Genomic DNA, 22,470 nt, shown 5'->3' with positions numbered 1-22,470 from the left:
GAGCCTGTAAATAAACATTCCTACTGTTTGGTGATGAGATGTGGGTTCTCAGGATGGGTGGAAGCATATCCCCTGCGGGACAATAGTGCCACCTCCACAGCACAATGCAGATTGAAACACTGGATGCCCTTGACTGAAATGGCCGGATGCATTGTCTATTGCATTATTGAGTATGCGTACTATGCCTAAGCGTACACATGGTTTATCTCCTTTCGAAATTGTTATGGGGCGCCCACCAAGTATTGGGACCCCCATATCACCTAAGAGATTGTCTGAGCAAGCATGGCCTGCATTACAACAGTACTGTATTGGGTTAACTAATAGACTGATTTCTATTAATGCACAGGTGAACGCAGTAGCTCCATCTCCTCTGATAGGAGAAGGTCACGACGTGCAGCCCGGTGACTGGGTTGTTATAAAAGCCTTCGATCGCACCAGCGGACTGCAACCCAGATGGAGAGGCCCGTTTCAGGTGCTCCTCGCAACACAAACTGCGGTAAAAGTTGATGGCAAATCGCACTGGTACCACGTGAATCCAGAAAAGGGAACCAACCAACCCCAGGTTGCAACAGTACTGCCAGACGCCATTAGTAGGTGTGCCCATCGCCTCCGATCCCGTGACGTGTATGTGCCAAGCAACGTGTAAGGACACTGTTTTGAACTTTGATCATTAGGGAGATGAACATTTGGACTCTCTTGTTGGTTTTAGCAGAATTGTGCCTTACTGAAGACGACGGGCTTGTAGCCTGAAGGGCCTTCGGCGTTCCCCTCCTGGGACAGGCACTGCGAGACGTGGGACAGATCGGATGAAGGTTTTCAGTGAGACCTACCACTATTAGAGTAATAAGGACACTGGTGCTTTAAATAGGGGATATTGCTATATCGCTAGGTTGCAACTGATATACGCTGTATACTGAGCCATATACTGAACTATGTCTACACCCGTGTATGCTGGTTTAGTCCCTGAACGGATAAGTGTATGCTCCTCAAACACAGAAGGTAAGAGGAAAATACCAGTTTGTACCACAAGAGGCAAAATTTTGTTTTCTGTATGCACGATAGTAGTACTAATAGCATTTGCCATAATATTCTGGTATCTGGAACATCCATCTAGATATGAATTAAAGAACCTGTTGCCCGAGTCAAATGAAACAGGGAGAACAGATTGGGTCAAGAGCAGGAATCGAGATGCCTATGACCAACACGACCCGGAAGACTATGCTAAAAATGAATACGTGAAGATAATAAACACAACATATGGGGTAGTGAATAAAACTGATTGCTGGATCTGCACCCACATGCCCCGACATAGCAGTGAAGGCATCCCAGTGTACGCATCGCCAGTTACTGAGGATGCCGGGTGTACATTAATTTACATGAGAATAGTGTCAGCACAGCAATATATGATACCGAATACCGCTTGTTATGTTAGAGGAGAGAACAAAACCCTTCTAAAGGAAAAGATACGCTATAAAATCAAAACTGAGGGAATCGGGCTTGCACCTGCTATGGTACAGATAGTAAGAGAACCTCCTCCCCCTATCACCATCACACAAGAGTTTAGGCCAAAGAATATATGTTTTAAGAGGAGCGCAAGAGGTAATCAAAGAATGATCTCGGGGTGCAGTCAAATGGTGAATCTAAATAACTACACAAAGGGATTGTTACAGATTGAAGGACATGCCTACGTCTGTAACAAGAGGGCTTATTTGTGGTTAGCCAAAGATTTTGTTGGGGTATGTTACATAGCCAGAATAATGCCGGCTGTGATGGTATATGCCCCGTCTACTCTGCATAAAGAAATACACAGCAGAAATAAACGAGCAGTAAACCCAAAAATTCCTACGTATCAACCTACAGGATGGGAAACGTTTATAGATCTGATGGGGGTCCTGGTTCCTCCAGCGGGCATCTTTATGAACAGTCAAGAAATCCAAAAGCTAAACAGGGCCCTTGAGTTCGTAATCGAAGAATCTGCAGACCTAATGGAAAACATTACTTATGAAATGAAAGCAATTCGGCTAGTGGCTCTCCAAAATAGGTATGTCTTAGACATACTCACTGCAGAAAGGGGCGGAGTCTGTTTTTTGGTGGGATCCCAATGCTGTGTTTACATACCAGAAGGGAGTACAGGAATCCTGGATGGAGTAAACAAACTGCATAAAGTGGCGGATAGCATCCACCAGGAGGAAGGGTCAGGAGATAGCTGGTGGATGAAGCTCCTGAAAGAAATTGGATGGCAACTTCTTACGCCTATACTGGTTCTAGCGGCAATAGTTGTAGGAATTTGTCTCTGCATCCAATGTTTCCCGGTATGTGTGTCGTGCTGTGTTTCCATGTGTTCTTCCAGCATAACGCGCCTAAATCCAATGGATAAAAGCCATGTACAACAGGAATTTTTTGACATGGGAGGCCTGGAGAAGATTATGGTACATACAGTATGTGATGATGTTGCTTTCCTGCCATCTGCTTATGCTAGGACTGTTTAGATTGATGCTCAAGTGTGAGCAAAGGGTGGATTGAAGGTACGCATACATATGTAATGTTGTGCTCACACTTGGAGTTTGTACTAATCATCATATGCGTTAAAAGAATGTACTTTTTGCTAAAAGAAGAGGCCTTCTCTTTATACAGCGACATTTAAGACCTGCTGACCTGGCAAGAACTTGTTTTAACAGAAGAATTGTGTTTGGTCACTGTATGTCGAAGCATGCTGAGCCTGCTAAAACTATCTGCAGATTACGGGTGGGGAAGGAATGAGTAAGCACAGCCTCGTGCACAGAGATACACAGAGGGGCACGAGAGAGAGCGAATAACAGATAACAGGAAACCACAATAGCAGATGTTGAACTGTTGACCTTGATGCAAAGTCATGACTGGGAGGAACCGCCTTGTGGTGGACATAATCTATGTGCAGCAATGTATGACAATGTAAAACAGATGGGTATAAAAGGACCACGATGTGCAGGGCAAAGGGCGGCACTTTGACGACTTGCTTTGCGAGACGTTTGAACTTGCTGCCCATTCGCGAATGCTTGTGCATTAATAAAGTAATGTTAACTTGGCTCTTTTCTGTCTGAGTTATTGCAGGGTCCCTCTTGTACTGGTTATGGACGGCGAGAAATCGCACCCACACATTGCGCAATCGATTACATGAATTAATCTCTTGCCGCGCAATAGTGGGCGTGCGAGGGATTGCCTGCAGGCCGTTCCTCGGAACGCCCACTTTTTTGCAGGTTAGTGCCCATTTCTGGTGTTCCGCCCCCCTTCCCAGCCCTCTGCACAGGCTACACCCACCAACTGCTTGGAGTCTCGTGCAAGGCCCTCAACGGCTCGCACAGGCATGCCAGGCCAGCACGTAATCCACACAAATCCAGGAAAAGTGCAGCGCATTTGATTCCATGAATCGACAATCAGAGCTGCACACTCAGACTGGGCGCAGATTGGGCGCAAGTAGCGTATTTTATGTGCAATAATTCCATGAATTGACCCCATTACCTGGATATCGGGTGGCGGAAACGGTAACCCGAGGTTGCCGCCAACCTTGTAATGAGTGCCTTGGTCTCTTCTTTGTACGAGACAAGAAACATTTCATATGCTGGATGCATGTATAATCTTAGAATTTGGAAAACCACACCAATATGAAACTTTTAAAGCGTTAAAGCAGTTAATATAAAATCAATTTAAAGAACAGTTTTGCTGTTTAAAATAAGTGGAATCACGCATAGAGACTCATGCTCAGCTGTGGTAAAGCCCAGCAGTACACTTAATAATTATACTACCATAAATGTCTCCACATTCATAAACTAATAGATGTGAACTGACAAAAAATGAATGCATAAGAAGGGAATCCAAAAAGCTTGTCATGGCTTTAATTTGGAGGTTTAGATCCAGTTGAAGTTCTAGTGAGTGCTGTCTTTCACGCAGTAGCAATGTTGATGTCACAACTCAACTGTAATAAGAGTAGTGATGTCATTCTTTTGCAGGTCCATACCGCTTATAAGAATAGTAATAACTCAGGAAAGAGTGCTCCGCCAATCTGCTTGCTGTGAAAATGCAGATGGAACTGCCAGTCCTGCATTTTCATTGACACCTTCTCCCCTTCTCCGGGTACAGACATTTTTTATAGCTCTGCGGTCCTGGCTCCCACTTTCACTCTCCCCAACATCCATCCAGCAACGCCCTCATCAAACAGCATTCGCCTCCCATTCTACCAACTCACCTGCTCACCATGGGGTCCTCCTCCTCCTGGCTGAGTTGCCACTTTCTCTGCACTGCCACAGCAAAAGAAAAGGGACTGTGTTTTTTTCCTATGGCAGTGGCATTCTTTGTTTTGTTTTTTTCTTGACGGCAGATCGGGCACGTGAAAGATGTGGGCAGCCTTTGTCCTGTAAGAATTAATTGCAGACTATTTGCACCATGGAGGATGCCCTGGGGTGCAAACAGCTAACACCCCTTGATCAGGGTGTAAAGGGCCTCTAACCATCCTGATCCCTCATCGAGACCCTTGCTTCAAACTGGTCTACCTAGGCTTGGGTTGCAGGAGGTTACTGGCCCTGTACACCTTCAAATGTAGGGTTGGTAGCTATATAAGAGCATGTTTCTTGTCTTTAGACAATCTAAATGTGTAGAACCCAGGGTCTTAGGATCATCAGAAGTCTGGATTTGATGCTTCTCCTTTTCACATCTCACAGCTTCCAGCTCTCTAGCCAATCGGCAAGCTTGGAACAAAGTCTCTAACCGCCCATTAAGGCTTCATTCCAAGCTTCCCTTTTGATGTGTATACACTTGGCTCATGTACAAGCATTGTCACAGGAATTCCCAGGTAAGGCTGAACTTTCTTCCCACTGCACAAGCTCTAAAAATGTTAGACCCCCTTGCCCTTGACTCTGTTGCGTGCCAGGCGACATTCACTCTCACAACTTGGGTGGCAGTCACCTAACACACAATAGTGCCCTCTGCTGTGAACTCTAAAGCTTCATCGTCTACAATCTTTTACACACTATTGCAAGCTTCCATGCATTATAAGAATATAAACTGCACTGTGCTTTGTGGGGATGGCACATTCTGTCATGTATTGCAACCATAGTCATGTGTGTATATACATTGGTGCATATATATAGAGAGTATACGTTTGGCCCACACCTATTTGATACACTGTACAGTAATTACCTGTGCCAATTTCAGAAAAATGTATGATAGTCAATTCTGATCTCTGAAGCACGACTTAACTCGCTAAGCTATCTAACCAGCTATCAAAATAACATCTGCCACCCTCTCTATTAATTATCGTCATCGATTTGGGAATGCATCACAACGAAACAGTATTTCTCCAGAGTGTTGACATTTCGTGGTGCGTTGAGGTTTCCATCTATTTTCTCCAATTGCCACCGGATATCACCACCAGAGCGCACCATGTACACTTCTAATACTGTCTGAGACATCAGCTCTCATGTCTAATTAAGGTTAATATTCTGTTGATACATACAATCAGCTAAACCCTTGACCTTTTCATCAGACCTCCCAGTGTCATATGTCAAAAATGAACTTACCTGATGCACTCACCAGGCCATAGAGCCAAGTACTTTGCAGCATCTGTGCTTGTGATGTGTACTATAGGACCATCCGCACAGCAACATCCATCTAACCATAACCAATGATCAGTGGCCAAAGTATATGCTAGGAAGTAGTGGAACTATGTAGCCCGCTGGCCTTCCCCTGCTTCTGCCCCGACAAGCCCCATCCCCACGTGCAATCTAAACCTCCAAACAAACACACCTGCTGATTAAGGAAATGCTCAGTGCAGTGCACTGAAGTGCAAGTTTCTACCTCGTCCTATACTTCCTAAACTAAACCAGTCCGGAACAGATTATTTTGAAAATAAAAGTATAGGAACAGTAAAACCTCAAAAAGAAAAGTAGAGGAGCCTCACTTGTCTTGGGAGGATAGCTCAGCGGCAACACGCTTGCCTTGGAAGCAAGACAACACGGAGCAACACAGGCTTACAAACCTCTGGGTATTAAACGTGTTATAAATAACCTATCATATCATAACCACTCCCGCCCACTTCGACCACTGCCAATGGTTCGTTACCACTGCAATACACAGGATCTGATAATTCATAACTCATAAATGATGCCAATTATGTGATCATATTGCACCTTTGATCATATGAGATATGTAACTGCACTTTGTAACCTACATGAAAATACCCCCAAGCTGCACCGGGCATCTTGATAATTCCTGAAGCGCTCCTCTGAACTCATAGATTTGCGTCCCCAAAGGACGAGTATGCTCGTTCTAATTGCATAGACATGCATTATAGCCCAGCAGTTAAGTGGTTAAAGCTTGATCGACGCAAGATAGTTCGACAAAGTAGCCATGATCACGTTATAGGCTGCCATGGTACATCTGCAAAGCCTTCATCGCAGTGAGGAACCTTTGCAAGTAGGCATGCGGCATGTTGAAGGGAATATTCCACAAATCCTATTAATTTGCAGCTGGACATCTCTCATCGGGCAGACGTGCTACTTACTTGGAACCCTGTTAATGGCTCTTAGGGGCCTGAGTACTCGGACAGTACGGATGGCAGACAGGCTCACGTTGTGTCCATCCAGGGAATACTCCATCATCCTGCGGAAGAACAGAAAGGCGCAAGGTGAATTGAGATCCTCTCAAACATAGAATCACAATGTGAGGATAGTGAAAGCGAGCTGAGCCCAGTCACAGGACTTACACTGACCTGCCCCCCCCTCCCCCGCATGCAATATACAAAAGAATGAGACGGCGCAAAGGTAGATTGGGGATTGTGGCTAGTAATTATGGGCACCTGTTTGAAGTGCATGCTGGGAATATTACTTCGAGGAGAAAGGGCAGTGGGATCATGTGCTTATTCATCAGCCACTGGTTAGGAAACATGTGACATGTGTGCTAGAGCCCTGAGGTGGGGCTGCTTCCCCCTATTCACTGTTGCCTCCTCGCACGCTCTTAGCTACTTCTGGGAACTGGGGTGTGTGCGTGTGCGTGTGAACAAAACAATTCTAAAAAACAATCTATGCACCTTATTCTTCACACTGACATGAAAAGTTAGCGTGTGCTCAGGCAGGTTGCAACAACGGAATCTGCAACCCTTGCCTTTTTTTCTGAATTTTAAATAAAATGATGTACTCTATGCCAATGTCTCAAACTCACCTGCTCAGCCCTTGTCTCATATCTAAGTTTATTGAAAATCATCTGAACCGTTGCATAAACTTTATGAGTGCAACCGAGTAAACTACAACACACACACACAGATATATATATATATATATATATGTATATATATATATATATAGTCGAAACCAGGTATGTAGTTATCCTGGCAGCCTTGCAAAATGTCTGTCTTGGGTTGATTAAGCCATGTTTAAATTAGCACTGCTCTCTTAGACAAAGACAATTTCCCGGAGAAAGAAAAGGTTTGCATTTGAGTTCATTTGCATACCCACACTGCCTTGCTATTGTGCCTCAGAACTGGAGGTGAACTTCCAACGATGGTCACTAGGCGGCATTGTGGAATGTGTGACTTGGCTCAAATGAACTTTCTACGCGTTTCCACTTGACTATATGAATGTTCTGTGAGGGGGCATAATGGAAAGCCTTAGTAGCTTTAACCTTCTGGAAAGAATAAGTAAAGGTGAAAGTTGTGGGTGCCGAAAATGTTCCTGCAATCTTAACAATTCCGTGTTTTGCTTATTTTCATACCCATTTGGTGAGAATGTGTCTCCTCGCCTTATTTGAATTTGTTTGCTAACTTTTTGACTAGAAAAATATGCACACAAAAAAAGCCCTATTTCAGAAAGTGTTGGGTATTCAAAACTATGTCTCATTGTCCATTTTTCCTGAAGAAATACATCTCATAAAAGAATATTATTGAGTCCTACTGGAAAATAACGTCTGCCACCCATACATTACCATGTATTGAACATACTGCACTGCCAGGACTCAATCGCCTTGATACTGACATCACTACTACTGGTGACCTGACATTGACACTGAAGATAAATAGCCGAGGTGGTGGATACAGCTAGTGGTACACAGCATTTCATGCCACTGGCACCACATCTACTGTAAACAAAATGGGGGTAGTGCCTTCGTCATTGAGAAACACTTGCCTATGGAAAGAATATACAATACACAAGCCTGTATAAAGAACCTTTCATAACAAACCACTGGTTTGCTATTATTATCTGAGTTGTTGATTCGCATGCCTACTCTCTGCTTTGTTTGTTTATTTATTTATTTGTATTGCACACCAGACCCTAGGGTAGCAGGGCGCATTGGGAAGAGACATCTTACAGCGTAGTTACGCAAAGCATACAGGAGAACAAATCAGTAAAATACAAAATGCAGAATACAAAATACAAGTAGAATATACATAGAAGGCAATACAAGTACATTGTAGGAAGGGTTTACAGTGCATTGGAGCTTTAACTGGAGTTAGCCGTTTATGGTTTTTAAGGCTAGAATGTATCTTATTTTTTGTGGCAATAAGCTGTAACCACATATTTTAGGAATGATTTTTACTGATGGTGAATATTTTTGGCATTGTTGTTAATTATGACTTTAATTAATTTACCATCACATCTGGTTTTACCGCCTTCAGTAACCTGCCAATCACCATTGACCCTGGTGTTTGAGAGTTTCAGCCTTTTGGCTCCCCTTCGACCAATAGGAGTGATGATTCTTGTCACAGAGAGCCCAGCAGCATCACACTTTTCGCCCCCTGTGGACGTGACAGTGGCTGCGCGCCAGAAGGAATCAGAATGGCACAGGCCTGGAGCTCTAACACCTGCTCTGGAGAACATCAGGAGATGGTCTGAGCGTTCCCGTTTTCCACCTGCTCCCTCATTTCTGATTGCAAAGCCTACAACTACAGCACACCTGGGGATGCCCACAGCCTCCCTGAGATGCTCAGACAACAAATGCAATTAACTAATTCATGGAATTGTTTGAACAGTTTAGGGTAAAATTCAGTGCAAAGTCATTTTTCCAGTACAAAATTAACTTTGCACTGACTTTGCACTTCAAAAATACACTTTGCACAGTTCCATGAATCTTGGTTTGTGTCGGCAGTGCAAAGTCACTCTTCAGCAGTGCAAAGTCACTTTGAACTGTGCCAAAAATCCCATGAATCGGGCACACCTCAAAGATGCTCCAAACATCTTTTTTTTCTGTTTAGAAATGCAACAGAAAAGTGGTGGAAATTATAAGATGACTCATTGTTGCGTTTCAACCAATGTCTACAATCCAAAAATCTGTTAACGTCAAGGAGAAGGACATTTTCGAAATAAAGGTTATGAGTTGAACTAACTAGCATTTCAAACAAGCACTAAACACCTTCTGACTCAGATGGTGAGAATCAAAAATGTGGGTGTATGAACAGAAGCTTGAAAGTCTCCAAAGAGGTGCCAGCAACAGGTCTTCCCTGTGCATCGCCAATTTCCCTACCAATGGGAGTCTCCACCCCAGCATTAGTGGGGTCAGGGGGGCTTCAGTAATGGGCAGACCTGCACCAGGCTGAATGCTTGCTTACTTTTGGATGATAGTGAACACCCATTTAAACTTTGAGGCACCCGACTTTGGGATCTCCCTCAGGGAGGATAGTTCAAGGGCAACATGCTCGCCTTGGATGCAAGACGACGCAGAGCAACACAGGTTCGATCCCCGGGTCCGTGCTTAGAAACCTCTGGGTATTAATCATGTTATAAATAACCAATTACAATTAGAATCGCCCAAGAACTTGATTCAGGACCTCATGAGAGCACAAGCTGAGTCAGTGCACGAATGAGCGAGGGAGTGCGTGAGTGAGTCAGATCACTGTATCATGCTACTACTGAGTAATCAACCACTTTCGGTTGCAGGAACCCTGGAGGCAGAAATAGAGCTGATACTGGTTAACCCCCCATTCCTGGCCAATATTTCCTAACCTGCCCCTCCATACCTTGTTCCCTACTGCTACTACCTACCATTGCTGCCAATCCTGCCACATCTTACTCCTTATCACTCTGTACCATCCTAAACCCAGCAATCCTACCCCACTCCTCAACTAGTCTGTGCTGCCCTTATGATTTGGCCTATAATGCATGCTACAATATAGAGTAGCTCACAGAGCAATAAAGTGACAACTGACATCCTGCCTGGCAATGGATAACAAAGGTCAGCGGCGTAATTGATGAAGATCCCAGCAACTAAAGCCTTTCGATCTCCAGGAATAAATGGGCCACCCAGAAATTATATCTGGCAAATTTGAAGGGAAAATAAACACTGCTAGTATCAGGGTTTTAAGGTGCAGTAATTAGGAGGACTTTCAAATGGATCGGAAAACTCATGCTGCAAGTCACGGAGAGTGATGCCATGCTCTCAAAGAGGCCCCGGCGGCCAATGACAATTACCCACAGCCCCAGCGTATGAAACTGATGCCAGTGTGAGGAGGAGCACACACTCACTTAGTTACTCTACTCATCTGAGTTGCATTCAGTGCAGGAGGCGGCAGGTATGTGGAGATGTGCCTTCAGGTCCTTTGATTGGACTTCCTTCACTTTGAAGTGGATTTTTTCCTCTTACTGCTCTCTCATTTCTGACCTGTTGCGTGTCTCCTGTGTACTGGCATCAGAAGTCGCGAGCTTGTCACTGAGCCCATGCAGCTTTGGATTGTCACGAAGGACAGAGGTACATTCAAAAGGCATGACAATAAAATGGCGTCTCACCAAGATGTGTTGCGATAATGACTCTTATGTAAGGACAGAACTTGAAAGAACATAACTGAAAGAAGGTGCTATGTCTTTGGCACATGCTTGGTTGGGCTTCTTTCCAGTGTCCCTCCTAACTTCAACCACACGAATCCCTACTCTCAGGTTCTAAGAGAACAATGGCAGGATCAATGGGTTGCTGTGGCAATGCCCGTGGCGGGAAAATCAGCATTTACTCTAATGGCAATGGAGAGGTTTTTATGTTGTCCTCCAACAGCAGACCACACATTGAAGAACAACGTTTACATCGTGTATTCAATGAAGAGTGGCACGACTACAAGTCCCATAATGCTTTTGTTGCGAAATGCAAGTCATGAACTCTGGGGTGTTGCTATTAGCAGAAGCTGCCACACGCGCGCCTCTGCAAATGCTAAGAGGCCTTCACGGCGTCTACCGAGGCTTTTGAGTTTAATGATTAAGTCATACGCAGTGGATATGGGTTATGGAGGTAGACCCAGCCTTGGCCAGGGAGGTTCTGCAGAAAAGCAGTCCATGAGTTTCCAACAATCTGACCTTCTTGGATGCCCTGTAATTTGTTTGTTTAAATTGATGACCTGGAGAGAATCTATTTGCAAAGATATACAAGTGTGCAAAGATGGCTGGAGGCATTGTAGAGTGGAAAACTACAAATCACCTACCTGTCCATCTCTCTCTTTCTGGGGCATGCAAAAAAAATGAAGGAGTCGTCAAAAAGTGTGTGAAGAGGAAATAATGCGAGTGCTTAACACACTGGGCACCCGTGGAGCAAATTGCTCCTTCCCCTAATAATACCTAGATCTCCACCTGACGGCCCGAAAAGAGGAGGAGATGGCAGATGGAGCCGGAATAACAGAAAGGAGGAGGAAGCTGAGGCTGCTTCACGCTGAAGTTCACAAGGAAGCTAATCAGGCGGAAGTGAGGACGCCGTGTTAGCGTTCCGTGGCGGAACCTTCTCCGCATACAGGCTGTTCCCGTCAGCAGGGATCTATTTATTTTGGAGGCAGCTCTGTTTTTTTCGAACTTATCAACAGCTCTGTGCCGATCCCCTCTGTTATTAGAGTAATCAGCTCACTTAAGAAAAGTGAACAGGGCAAATGGAAGGGTGGGCAGCCGTCTCTCACGCGCCACCAGCAAACGGGAGTGCATCTTAATAGAGAAAATAGAAGAGGACCCAAAAAGTGGGGCCCTCCCGTCCCCTGCACACTGTTTACTGATGCCACATAGGGCCTTCAAATATATGGATATAGATATATAACAGCAGTTTGTTAGTTGAGCATATAACAATTTATTTGGCAAAGAGGAAAACAAAATTTGCCAAAAGGCACATTCTGTTGTACAAAGTAATTCGTGACGTTTAACATATTAAAACAAATTGCGAAGAAGCAATAAATGATGGAGAGGTGATGCTGTCCAATTGTGGAGTGGCCGACGCGTTTCGAGGGTAACCTCTTCTTCATAAGGGCCCAATTGAACTGTTGACAACATTTCAAGGAGACAAAAAGTAAAATCTTTTATTTTATTTCCATAACAGTCAAGGACTGACTGACAAGCTGTACATAACTCGGGATGCTAGCGAGATGGTGAAGAGCAGAATACTGGAGATCTAGTATGGTGAAAAGAGTGAACTAACAGATCAAAGAGAAACACTCTATACTAATAGCTAAACACATAACAAAGGAGATGTATTGTGTGAGATCCACCTACATGGTGGGATCTAGAAAATGGCGTGATGAAGAGTCAGACAGATCGAGATAAGCCAAAAGCGGTAGTGGGTTCTAAATAGCAAGGACCACCCTTGAATAGTGAAAAAGCTGAGTCAATATGGGGAGCGTGTTTAAGAAAAAACCATACCCCTCCTGTGGACGGAGAAAGAATAACTCCAAAAGAGCGCTACTGAATAAAATAAATAATACTTAAAATAAACCGGAATTGGTTTTAAAGAATGCACTCACTCGAGTTGCGGGACGAGTAGCCAAGGCAACAGGGGCATCCGTGTGGTCAACAAGTATTCGAAACAATTATACGATGCAGGGCATCTGCAAAGAGACACGTACTGCTGGCACCTAAGTGGGGACATATACATTTCTGTTATACTGAAGAAAAATAAACCTGGGGTCTCCCAACCGGGCAAAGGGACCCAAGTAGCGGTAGCTTACCTGTACAGTGCGGGGAACACTGTTAGTGGAAACTGAAACCGGCAGGCAGTGGCTCCGCGCGGTCGTAACCTAGGTAACGAGCTGTGCTGGGGACACGCCGTCAGACGTAGAAAGGAAACTAAATAATAAACATAGAAAAGGGCATAGAAGCCGGTGAGTGAGGAATATGGAGGCCATCATGCAATGGCGCATAGTGCAAGCGTACTCATAGGGACTGACCAGAGATCAGGATAAATAAGAAAAGTAGAGTTAATATGTTCCATAATGAAACATAAGAATTCTGGTGTTCACCATCGCAACGCATTTTATAATTTTGGTTCTAATGGAACAGAAATTTGTGAATAGTACAATAATCGTTACAGTCATGATAGATAACACAAATGGTACATGCAGTTTACTCTTAATAGTCCAAAACAAATCATGTAGAGTCATGAGGCTACTCATTATATAGTGAGACAAGTATAATTCAATGGCAAGGGGATAAAAGATTGCGATGTAGCCTATTACTCATACAAGGTTCGAACGAATGGAGAGATGGTTCAATTGGTCATTCGTGAACAGGTGCAAACATTTAAGTGAATATAGGCAAGTCAAACATAGGAAAATACAGTTCCCTTGAAGAAAACATCAAAGTCACAACACTTGTAATGACAAAGAAAAAAAATTTTTTTTAAGGTCCGGGATACTGACACTTGTGTATAGTAGTTGGCGATGTAACATGTGAGTTTCACAATTCACTATAGAAAGCAACTCAAAGAGAATTCATCATTCAGACCCTTAGGTTGCAAAGTGTCAAGTGTGTGGATCCAGTACTTCTCTCGCTGTGACAACAGGGATTGGTAATTGCCACCTCTGTGTGGACGTTTGACAATTTCTATGACTTGAAATTTAATTTGTGCAATCGTATGTTGGAATTCGATGAAGTGCCTTGCCACTGGGGATCTGAGATTCTTACATCTGATGGTGGATTTGTGTTCTGACCATCTTTCTTTGACGGGTCTTGTGGTTTGTCCTATGTATAATTTACCACAGGGACATTTCAATGAGTAGATGACACCTGCGGAGAGGCAGGTGGAAAAGTCTCTGATTTTGAATTTCTTCCCAGTTTGTGGGTGAGATATCGTTTCACCTTTTATAACATTGTTACAGTTCGTACAGTTCAAGCAGGGAAAGGTACCCTTCTTTATGGTACTCAGTACAAGTTGTTTGTCTTTAGGAGGTCTTTCCGCTCTCACTAGTTTATCTTTGAGATTATGTCCACGTTTAAAGGCCATCATTGGTGCTTTGGGAAATAATTTCAGGAGAGAGGGATCATTGTGTAGTATGGTCCAATTTTTACGCAGAGTTTTGCTGATTTGGAAACTCTGTCGTGAGTACTTTGAAATGTAGAGTAGCGGTGTGGACTTATCCTTGACTTTAGGGATGCGTAGTTGTTCCTTCGTGAAGGTCTCTGATCTGTTGCGGGCTTCTCCTGTGATAGTATCTGGATACCCCCTAGATCCAAATCGTTCAACTAGAAATGAACATTCTGAGTCAAGGCCTGCTGGGTCTGAGATAATTCTCTTCAATCTTAACATTTGACTGAATGGTAGGCTTTTGAGCATGGGTTTAGGATGGAAACTGCTGAAATGTAAAAGATTATTCACGTCTGTTGGTTTATGGTACACCGTGGTGTCGATGTGACCCTCTTTGATCTGTAAGCTCACATCCAAAAAATGTAATGAAGGGTCCCCTACTTCCATTGTGAATTTGATTGTGTTGTTCACTGAATTCAGATCACCCATTTTGGTCATTTAAAATCTTGACCTGGAAACGTTATATAGATGATATCTTCGGTATCTGGTGTGGTACACGAGATGAATTGGATCTTTTTTTGGAACATCTGAATTCAGTGAACAACACAATCAAATTCACAATGGAAGTAGGGGACCCTTCATTACATTTTTTGGATGTGAGCTTACAGATCAAAGAGGGTCACATCGACACCACGGTGTACCATAAACCAACAGACGTGAATAATCTTTTACATTTCAGCAGTTTCCATCCTAAACCCATGCTCAAAAGCCTACCATTCAGTCAAATGTTAAGATTGAAGAGAATTATCTCAGACCCAGCAGGCCTTGACTCAGAATGTTCATTTCTAGTTGAACGATTTGGATCTAGGGGGTATCCAGATACTATCACAGGAGAAGCCCGCAACAGATCAGAGACCTTCACGAAGGAACAACTACGCATCCCTAAAGTCAAGGATAAGTCCACACCGCTACTCTACATTTCAAAGTACTCACGACAGAGTTTCCAAATCAGCAAAACTCTGCGTAAAAATTGGACCATACTACACAATGATCCCTCTCTCCTGAAATTATTTCCCAAAGCACCAATGATGGCCTTTAAACGTGGACATAATCTCAAAGATAAACTAGTGAGAGCGGAAAGACCTCCTAAAGACAAACAACTTGTACTGAGTACCATAAAGAAGGGTACCTTTCCCTGCTTGAACTGTACGAACTGTAACAATGTTATAAAAGGTGAAACGATATCTCACCCACAAACTGGGAAGAAATTCAAAATCAGAGACTTTTCCACCTGCCTCTCCGCAGGTGTCATCTACTCATTGAAATGTCCCTGTGGTAAATTATACATAGGACAAACCACAAGACCCGTCAAAGAAAGATGGTCAGAACACAAATCCACCATCAGATGTAAGAATCTCAGATCCCCAGTGGCAAGGCACTTCATCGAATTCCAACATACGATTGCACAAATTAAATTTCAAGTCATAGAAATTGTCAAACGTCCACACAGAGGTGGCAATTACCAATCCCTGTTGTCACAGCGAGAGAAGTACTGGATCCACACACTTGACACTTTGCAACCTAAGGGTCTGAATGATGAATTCTCTTTGAGTTGCTTTCTATAGTGAATTGTGAAACTCACATGTTACATCGCCAACTACTATACACAAGTGTCAGTATCCCGGACCTTAAAAAAAATTTTTTTTCTTTGTCATTACAAGTGTTGTGACTTTGATGTTTTCTTCAAGGGAACTGTATTTTCCTATGTTTGACTTGCCTATATTCACTTAAATGTTTGCACCTGTTCACGAATGACCAATTGAACCATCTCTCCATTCGTTCGAACCTTGTATGAGTAATAGGCTACATCGCAATCTTTTATCCCCTTGCCATTGAATTATACTTGTCTCACTATATAATGAGTAGCCTCATGACTCTACATGATTTGTTTTGGACTATTAAGAGTAAACTGCATGTACCATTTGTGTTATCTATCATGACTGTAACGATTATTGTACTATTCACAAATTTCTGTTCCATTAGAACCAAAATTATAAAATGCGTTGCGATGGTGAACACCAGAATTCTTATGTTTCATTATGGAACATATTAACTCTACTTTTCTTATTTATCCTGATCTCTGGTCAGTCCCTATGAGTACGCTTGCACTATGCGCCATTGCATGATGGCCTCCATATTCCTCACTCACCGGCTTCTATGCCCTTTTCTATGTTTATTATTTAGTTTCCTTTCTACGTCTGACGGCGTGTCCCCAGCACAGCTCGTTACCTAGGTTACGACCGCGCGGAGCCACTGCCTGCCGGTTTCAGTTTCCACTAACAGTGTTCCCCGCACTATACAGGTAAGCTACCGCTACTTGGGTCCCTTTGCCCGGTTGGGAGACCCCAGGTTTATTTTTCTTCAGTATAACAGAAATGTATATGTCCCCACTTAGGTGCCAGCAGTACGTGTCTCTTTGCAGATGCCCTGCATCGTATAATTGTTTCGAATACTTGTTGACCACACGGATGCCCCTGTTGCCTTGGCTACTCGTCCCGCAACTCGAGTGAGTGCATTCTTTAAAACCAATTCCGGTTTATTTTAAGTATTATTTATTTTATTCAGTAGCACTCTTTTGGAGTTATTCTTTCTCCGTCCACAGGAGGGGTATGGTTTTTTCTTAAACACGCTCCCCATATTGACTCAGCTTTTTCACTATTCAAGGGTGGTCCTTGCTATTTAGAACCCACTACCGCTTTTGGCTTATCTCGATCTGTCTGACTCTTCATCACGCCATTTTCTAGATCCCACCATGTAGGTGGATCTCACACAATACATCTCCTTTGTTATGTGTTTAGCTATTAGTATAGAGTGTTTCTCTTTGATCTGTTAGTTCACTCTTTTCACCATACTAGATCTCCAGTATTCTGCTCTTCACCATCTCGCTAGCATCCCGAGTTATGTACAGCTTGTCAGTCAGTCCTTGACTGTTATGGAAATAAAATAAAAGATTTTACTTTTTGTCTCCTTGAAATGTTGTCAACAGTTCAATTGGGCCCTTATGAAGAAGAGGTTACCCTCGAAACGCGTCGGCCACTCCACAATTGGACAGCATCACCTCTCCATCATTTATTGCTTCTTCGCAATTTGTTTTAATATGTTAAACGTCACGAATTACTTTGTACAACAGAATGTGCCTTTTGGCAAATTTTGTTTTCCTCTTTGCCAAATAAATTGTTATATGCTCAACTAACAAACTGCTGTTATATATCTATATCCATATATTTGAAGGCCCTATGTGGCATCAGTAAACAGTGTGCAGGGGACGGGAGGGCCCCACTTTTTGGGTCCTCTTCTATTTTCTCTTTTCTGATTTAGGCTTTGTGCCAAGGCCTTTTTTCCTCCCCCGCACCTTTAAATTCTTAAACCAGCTCTTCTGTACATATAATGATGATTTGAATTTCTATATCAATTGTTACCAGGTGTGCACCACTGTCAGCATTTTTGTTTTAGTGCATCTTAATAGCTCCATTACTCCCAAGTCCACTTACGGAAGAAAGGAACCCACTTATTAGGCTGGCGTTCGCGCCGCTAAAACTGCAATTACCTCAGAAGCCTTGAAATAAGTTACCTCAGCACTGTGCAATTAAAGCCTCTCCAATGTTTTTCCTGCCGGCTCGCGGCTCTGAAGGGGATAATGAGTAACAAGCGAGGAGGCATGTTCGATAGCTAGGCCGCCGCAGGATGGAGCGCGCTGGTACTGTTGAGGCTGCTTTCGCTGGTGGTCTAAGGGGATAAGGTAGGCAAGAAAATAACCCACATTTCAAGAGAAGAAATATCCCAACTGGTAGTGCCGGGATTTTCCACTCCACAAATAGGTATGGCGTACATTCCAAGAAGGGGACTCAACAATGACCGCACATCTAATCTTTTGACCTATTCCCAACCAGGGACGTCATTTCACCAACATGCCAGTGGAAGTGGAAGTGACATCACACGACCCTTGACCTCTGATGACATCACAGGACGTGATGTCATTTGACCATAGCCCGAAGTGATATGACGGGAAGCGATGGAACACGACCTTTCACCCCTTGACAAAACAGGAAGTGGCATCACATAGCATTCTACAATACAACAAATATGGTCACGATATCACTATAATGTGATGTACTTTTCATACAAGAATGGATCACCATATGTATTGTTAAGATCCGTGTGTATAGGCCCATATTTCCAAATTACTGTGAATGCAAGCAGATGTCCATGACCAAATGATAATGATGTATTATTATATAGCACTACACTTCTGCGCTTGATATAAAAATAATATACACCCAATATTACTCAACCTGTGTTGGTACTCATTTATCGACCTCAGGAGGATGAAAGGCTGAGTTGAGGTGTTTAAGAACAGACTAAATCAGTGACTCATCCCTGAAGTGTGCCTGAAATAAACCTTTAATGAGTCTAGCAATTATTGTACAGAATTCCAGAAAGACACATTATTTGGTATTCCTATTCTTTCTTGTTTAGGGTCAGTGCTGAAAGTGTTAGACTTGTGGCACTCCTCTCCTTTTTATTTTCTTCTTCTTTTTTTAAGAGGCCTGACCAAGAAAGTCAGCCACTCCAGAAGTAAAGATCCACATGGTGCTGGCCACAGCCCAGGAGCTTGCATTACAAAAAATGTCTTTTAGGGATAGCAAGGGAGACTTCAGAGGTTGCAGTTGCGACCTCTGGCAACCCCTAAATGATGTCCTGTTCCCAACTTCAGTAAAGCATTGGGGTGAATGCAGCCGCCATGTTGCGGGGATTCAAAAATGTATCCTTGATATGACAAAATCCAAATATCCTGCTGAACAGCTCAAGGGTTTACTCTCACCCAAGCCAGCGGGTGCAAGCATTCTAGAAGTTATACCGGACACAGGCATTTGCATGCATTGCTACGTAGCTCTTCCCTCTAAGTATTATTTATCAATTAATGCAAGAGCCCATTAACCTATTGTTTGATAAGTGTTGGCTTATCCTCGTTTTAGGTGTACATATGTGGAGTTATTGAAGCCTTAGTGCCCTGGGGGATGGAATTCTTGGTCATTAGGTGCCTGGACACCCAACTTAACATCCTTGACATACCCAACAAAGCAAGGTAATTGAGGACGGATTTGGTCACATGATGCCAGGGCACTGCACCCCCCATGGGTGGTAAGGCTTTTGGCAACTGTGTGGGGGGTCATGGATTGCCTGAAAAAAGGAACCAGCATGCTGCTGGGGTGGGGTGAGATGGCGTCCAAACTCCTGTGTGTGCTGTTGTACGCTGTGTCGGCTTGGCGTGGCATGCAACAGCATGAAGGGGACGTGCGCACTGAAGCAAGCAGGAAGAGCAGGGGAGAAGGCTGGCCTGGAGGACAAGTTAGGTGGGCTGAGGGTGTTAAGTACGACTTTGAGCGAGGACAGAAGAAGCAACAGAGCTCCCCAGAGATTTGGGGTTGGCTTGGCTGGACAGGGAAAGGAATTCAGGGCAGACACCGAAAAACAGTGCCTTGTATTTTCTTGCAACCCTCATTCCTGATTGTCTGAGCCAATTTGAATGTGCTGATGATGGTACTAATACCGACTTAGAATAAACAGCCATGAATATCAGAGCAAGCATATTCAACTAGTCAAGATTTTCCAGTATGACACCGCCAAGTGGGCTTGGCTCCCGGGACATCATAGAAGCAGCAAATAACTGTGTGTATTAGTGAATCAGATAATGTGCACATTGCTGCATATGCCACCAAGGTGGTCCCTGGGTACTAGATGGCAGGATTGAGTAGTGCAGCCAGTGGATTACATAAAGAAGGCTAGGAGATCATTTATGTGCTTCATTGTCTGAGAGAGGGATTTCCAGAGGTGAGAAGCAGAGACAGAGAAGGAACTGCAACCAATGCTACCGTTGCATGCCTATGGAACCTGTCAGGATATGCAGAGATTGAGCAGAGCAGTCTGGATGGTACGTAGACGATGTTGGCTCATCTATGCTCAGGGATTTTAATTGGAATCGTCGATCCACAGGGAGCCAGAGTGGGGACCCCAAGGTAGGAGAGATATGGTCTGGGATCTCCATTCTGGTAGAAAACTATCCCTTGTATTTTGGATTCTATAGAGCCTGCACATGAGAACAGCAGGCAACCAATTGTATAGGCTATCACCAGAGCACATCTGGAGGAAATGAGCTGTTGCAGATGACCGCTTTCTTTGAGACTGTTCGAAACGGTGTGGCTTTTTGTATTGCACGTAGTTACAAGAATAGCTTACAAATCAATTGCCTTAAGGGGACATAGTCAGGTTATTGTTGAAACAGAATAACCTGACTTCAAATGAAGGAGGGGAAGGCTCTTTAGCAATGCCAAACTGAGGGACTGCAAAGGTCCACCTAATTTCTGGAGATAAGGGCTTCAGTGTTGTCTCCATTTAGCCAGAGCTAATTTATTCCCACCCAGTGATGGATGGCTTCCACCCAGTGTTGGAAGCAATGAAAAGGGGATGGAGAGTCAAGATTCTTGAGTGTGGTCCCTATCGGAGTAGCACACGTAGATATAAATCATCAAAATAAGTGGGAGAGCCCTGAGGGACCCCACATCCCAAAGTCAGTGGGCAGGTCTTGATTGGAGAGATAAAGACACCTGTGATGTTTGAGAGGAAGAACTCAGACAGGGAAGAGGGGAAGAGACTTTACGGTGTCAAGGTCTGCGGGGACGTGCAACAAGATGATAGGACCTGCGCCAGACATTCTTCTGCTTGATAAATCTTATTTTCCTTTCCATCCTTACAGTCAGAGCTACTCTCTTGTATGATCAACTATCTCTCTTCAACCCGTCAGGGGATGTCGCTCTATTCCCTGATGCTTAACGCCTCTAGATTCAAAGTGTACTTTCACTCAGGCACTATGACACACCCATTCTCCTCCCTCCGATATTCTTTTGCTTTCTCCTTCTAAGCTGGCACATAAGGCTTGCAATTTAGGAGTTTTTTTCAAAGCCGCCCCAGAGCGTGCTGAGTGGAGAACACAATGTAAGACTAAGCTGTTAGCCAACTATAGCGTTTTATTAAGACTTGTATAAGGAATGATCTGACTTAGGTAAGGCAAGTGTAGGAACCAACTTAAAAAGTGAAAGGGTAGTAGTGGGATTAATTCTCTGGGACTCCTAGTTCTAAACCCAAGAACCACTATTAAGTGTCAGGCAGGACCGTCCCAAGGATGGATTGGGCAGGCAACATCGCCCGTTCCACTGTGTAACCCTCACTCGGGATGTGGAAGCAAAACCAAGCATTTGGAGAACATTTAGGTCACCGCGGACACAGATGAGGGGTTTAAATCATGGGAGATACAAACTTGCAAGTTTGTATCACACTGGGAGAACGATTTGTATGTTTCCTCGCTTGCTTGCATGTGCTTTTCAATCCAGCTCCTTTTTGATTGCATCTTTCTAATAGCGGGTCGTCCGTGGCTGTGCGCCTGTGAGTCATAATGTGAAATGGTTCCTCTGGGGACAGTGCCCGGGGAAAATAATATGTCATTGGTCGATGAGAAAAATGACATTTTGAGGCATTTTCTCCTGAAATCCTGAAAGAAAGAGACTTCTTCTCCTATGCCCAATGTGTGGGTCTGGCTATGGAGCCCAGCTCACTGAGTAGCCTCACGCTATGGGAAGGGGTCTCTATAAGGGTCAGGACCCTCACCCTCTTCTCTCTGGTGGTCACTGCCAGGATAAGGTGTGGTGGGTGGATGAGGATGTCTGCAACTACTCTTTTTGGGATGCTGCATATTCAAAGAAGCAGTGCAGTACATGAATACATCTGCAGAAGGGGTGTGGGGTGAACATTCCAGAGGCCACTACCTTTACGCTCCCACAATGTCAGCAACTATCCCCTTGCGGTCTCTGTATGTGAGTCGGAGTAGTGGAGGTGTGCAAGCTGTTGAGATTATCCCTGAGGGGGCGGGGGTATATGTATGGATCGGAAGGATTCATGTCCCACTGTCAAAGCCCCCGCCTTAGTACGAGGACCCATTTGGGGTGATCTTGGAATCCTCCCTATGCTTCTTCTGGGTTCACCATGCACTAGCTCTGGGCTCCTTTGACCAATCTACAGTCGGTGCACAAGTTCAAGTAGGGGTTTTCGTCAATTACTTCACCTATTACAGCTCCACAAGGCTAACTTCCTGACCCATCATAAATAACCTTACCCTTTACAAAAACATCCTTTGCCCGC

The 22,470-nt window shown here is 43.9% G+C and overlaps 1 protein-coding gene and 1 long non-coding RNA gene across 5 annotated transcripts in view; both read right to left on the bottom strand.

The window, feature by feature from the left end:
• Nucleotides 1–22,470, bottom strand: part of LOC138567460 (voltage-dependent T-type calcium channel subunit alpha-1H-like) — a 1,148,189-nt gene that overhangs the window by 1,085,439 nt on the left and 40,280 nt on the right. For all 4 annotated transcript variants that reach the window (XM_069645666.1, XM_069645668.1, XM_069645670.1 and 1 more), the window contains exon 3: nt 6,536–6,633. In XM_069645666.1, coding sequence (XP_069501767.1) covers nt 6,536–6,633 — 98 coding nt within the window. The remainder of the gene's footprint in view (nt 1–6,535; nt 6,634–22,470) is intronic.
• Nucleotides 12,028–13,042, bottom strand: LOC138567459 (uncharacterized). The gene is made up of 3 exons (XR_011302213.1): nt 12,923–13,042; nt 12,719–12,829; nt 12,028–12,238 (listed from the first exon to the last, which is right to left on the bottom strand). It is a non-coding gene; the product is annotated as an uncharacterized lncRNA (long non-coding RNA).

The sequence above is a fragment of the Ambystoma mexicanum genome, chromosome 2p (genome assembly GCF_040938575.1).
Source record: "Ambystoma mexicanum isolate Mex_15411 chromosome 2p, UKY_AmexF1_1, whole genome shotgun sequence".
Classification (NCBI taxonomy): domain Eukaryota; kingdom Metazoa; phylum Chordata; class Amphibia; order Caudata; family Ambystomatidae; genus Ambystoma; species Ambystoma mexicanum.
Note: the sequence above shows the minus strand (reverse complement) of the source record. Positions and strands in the feature narration are given on the sequence as shown.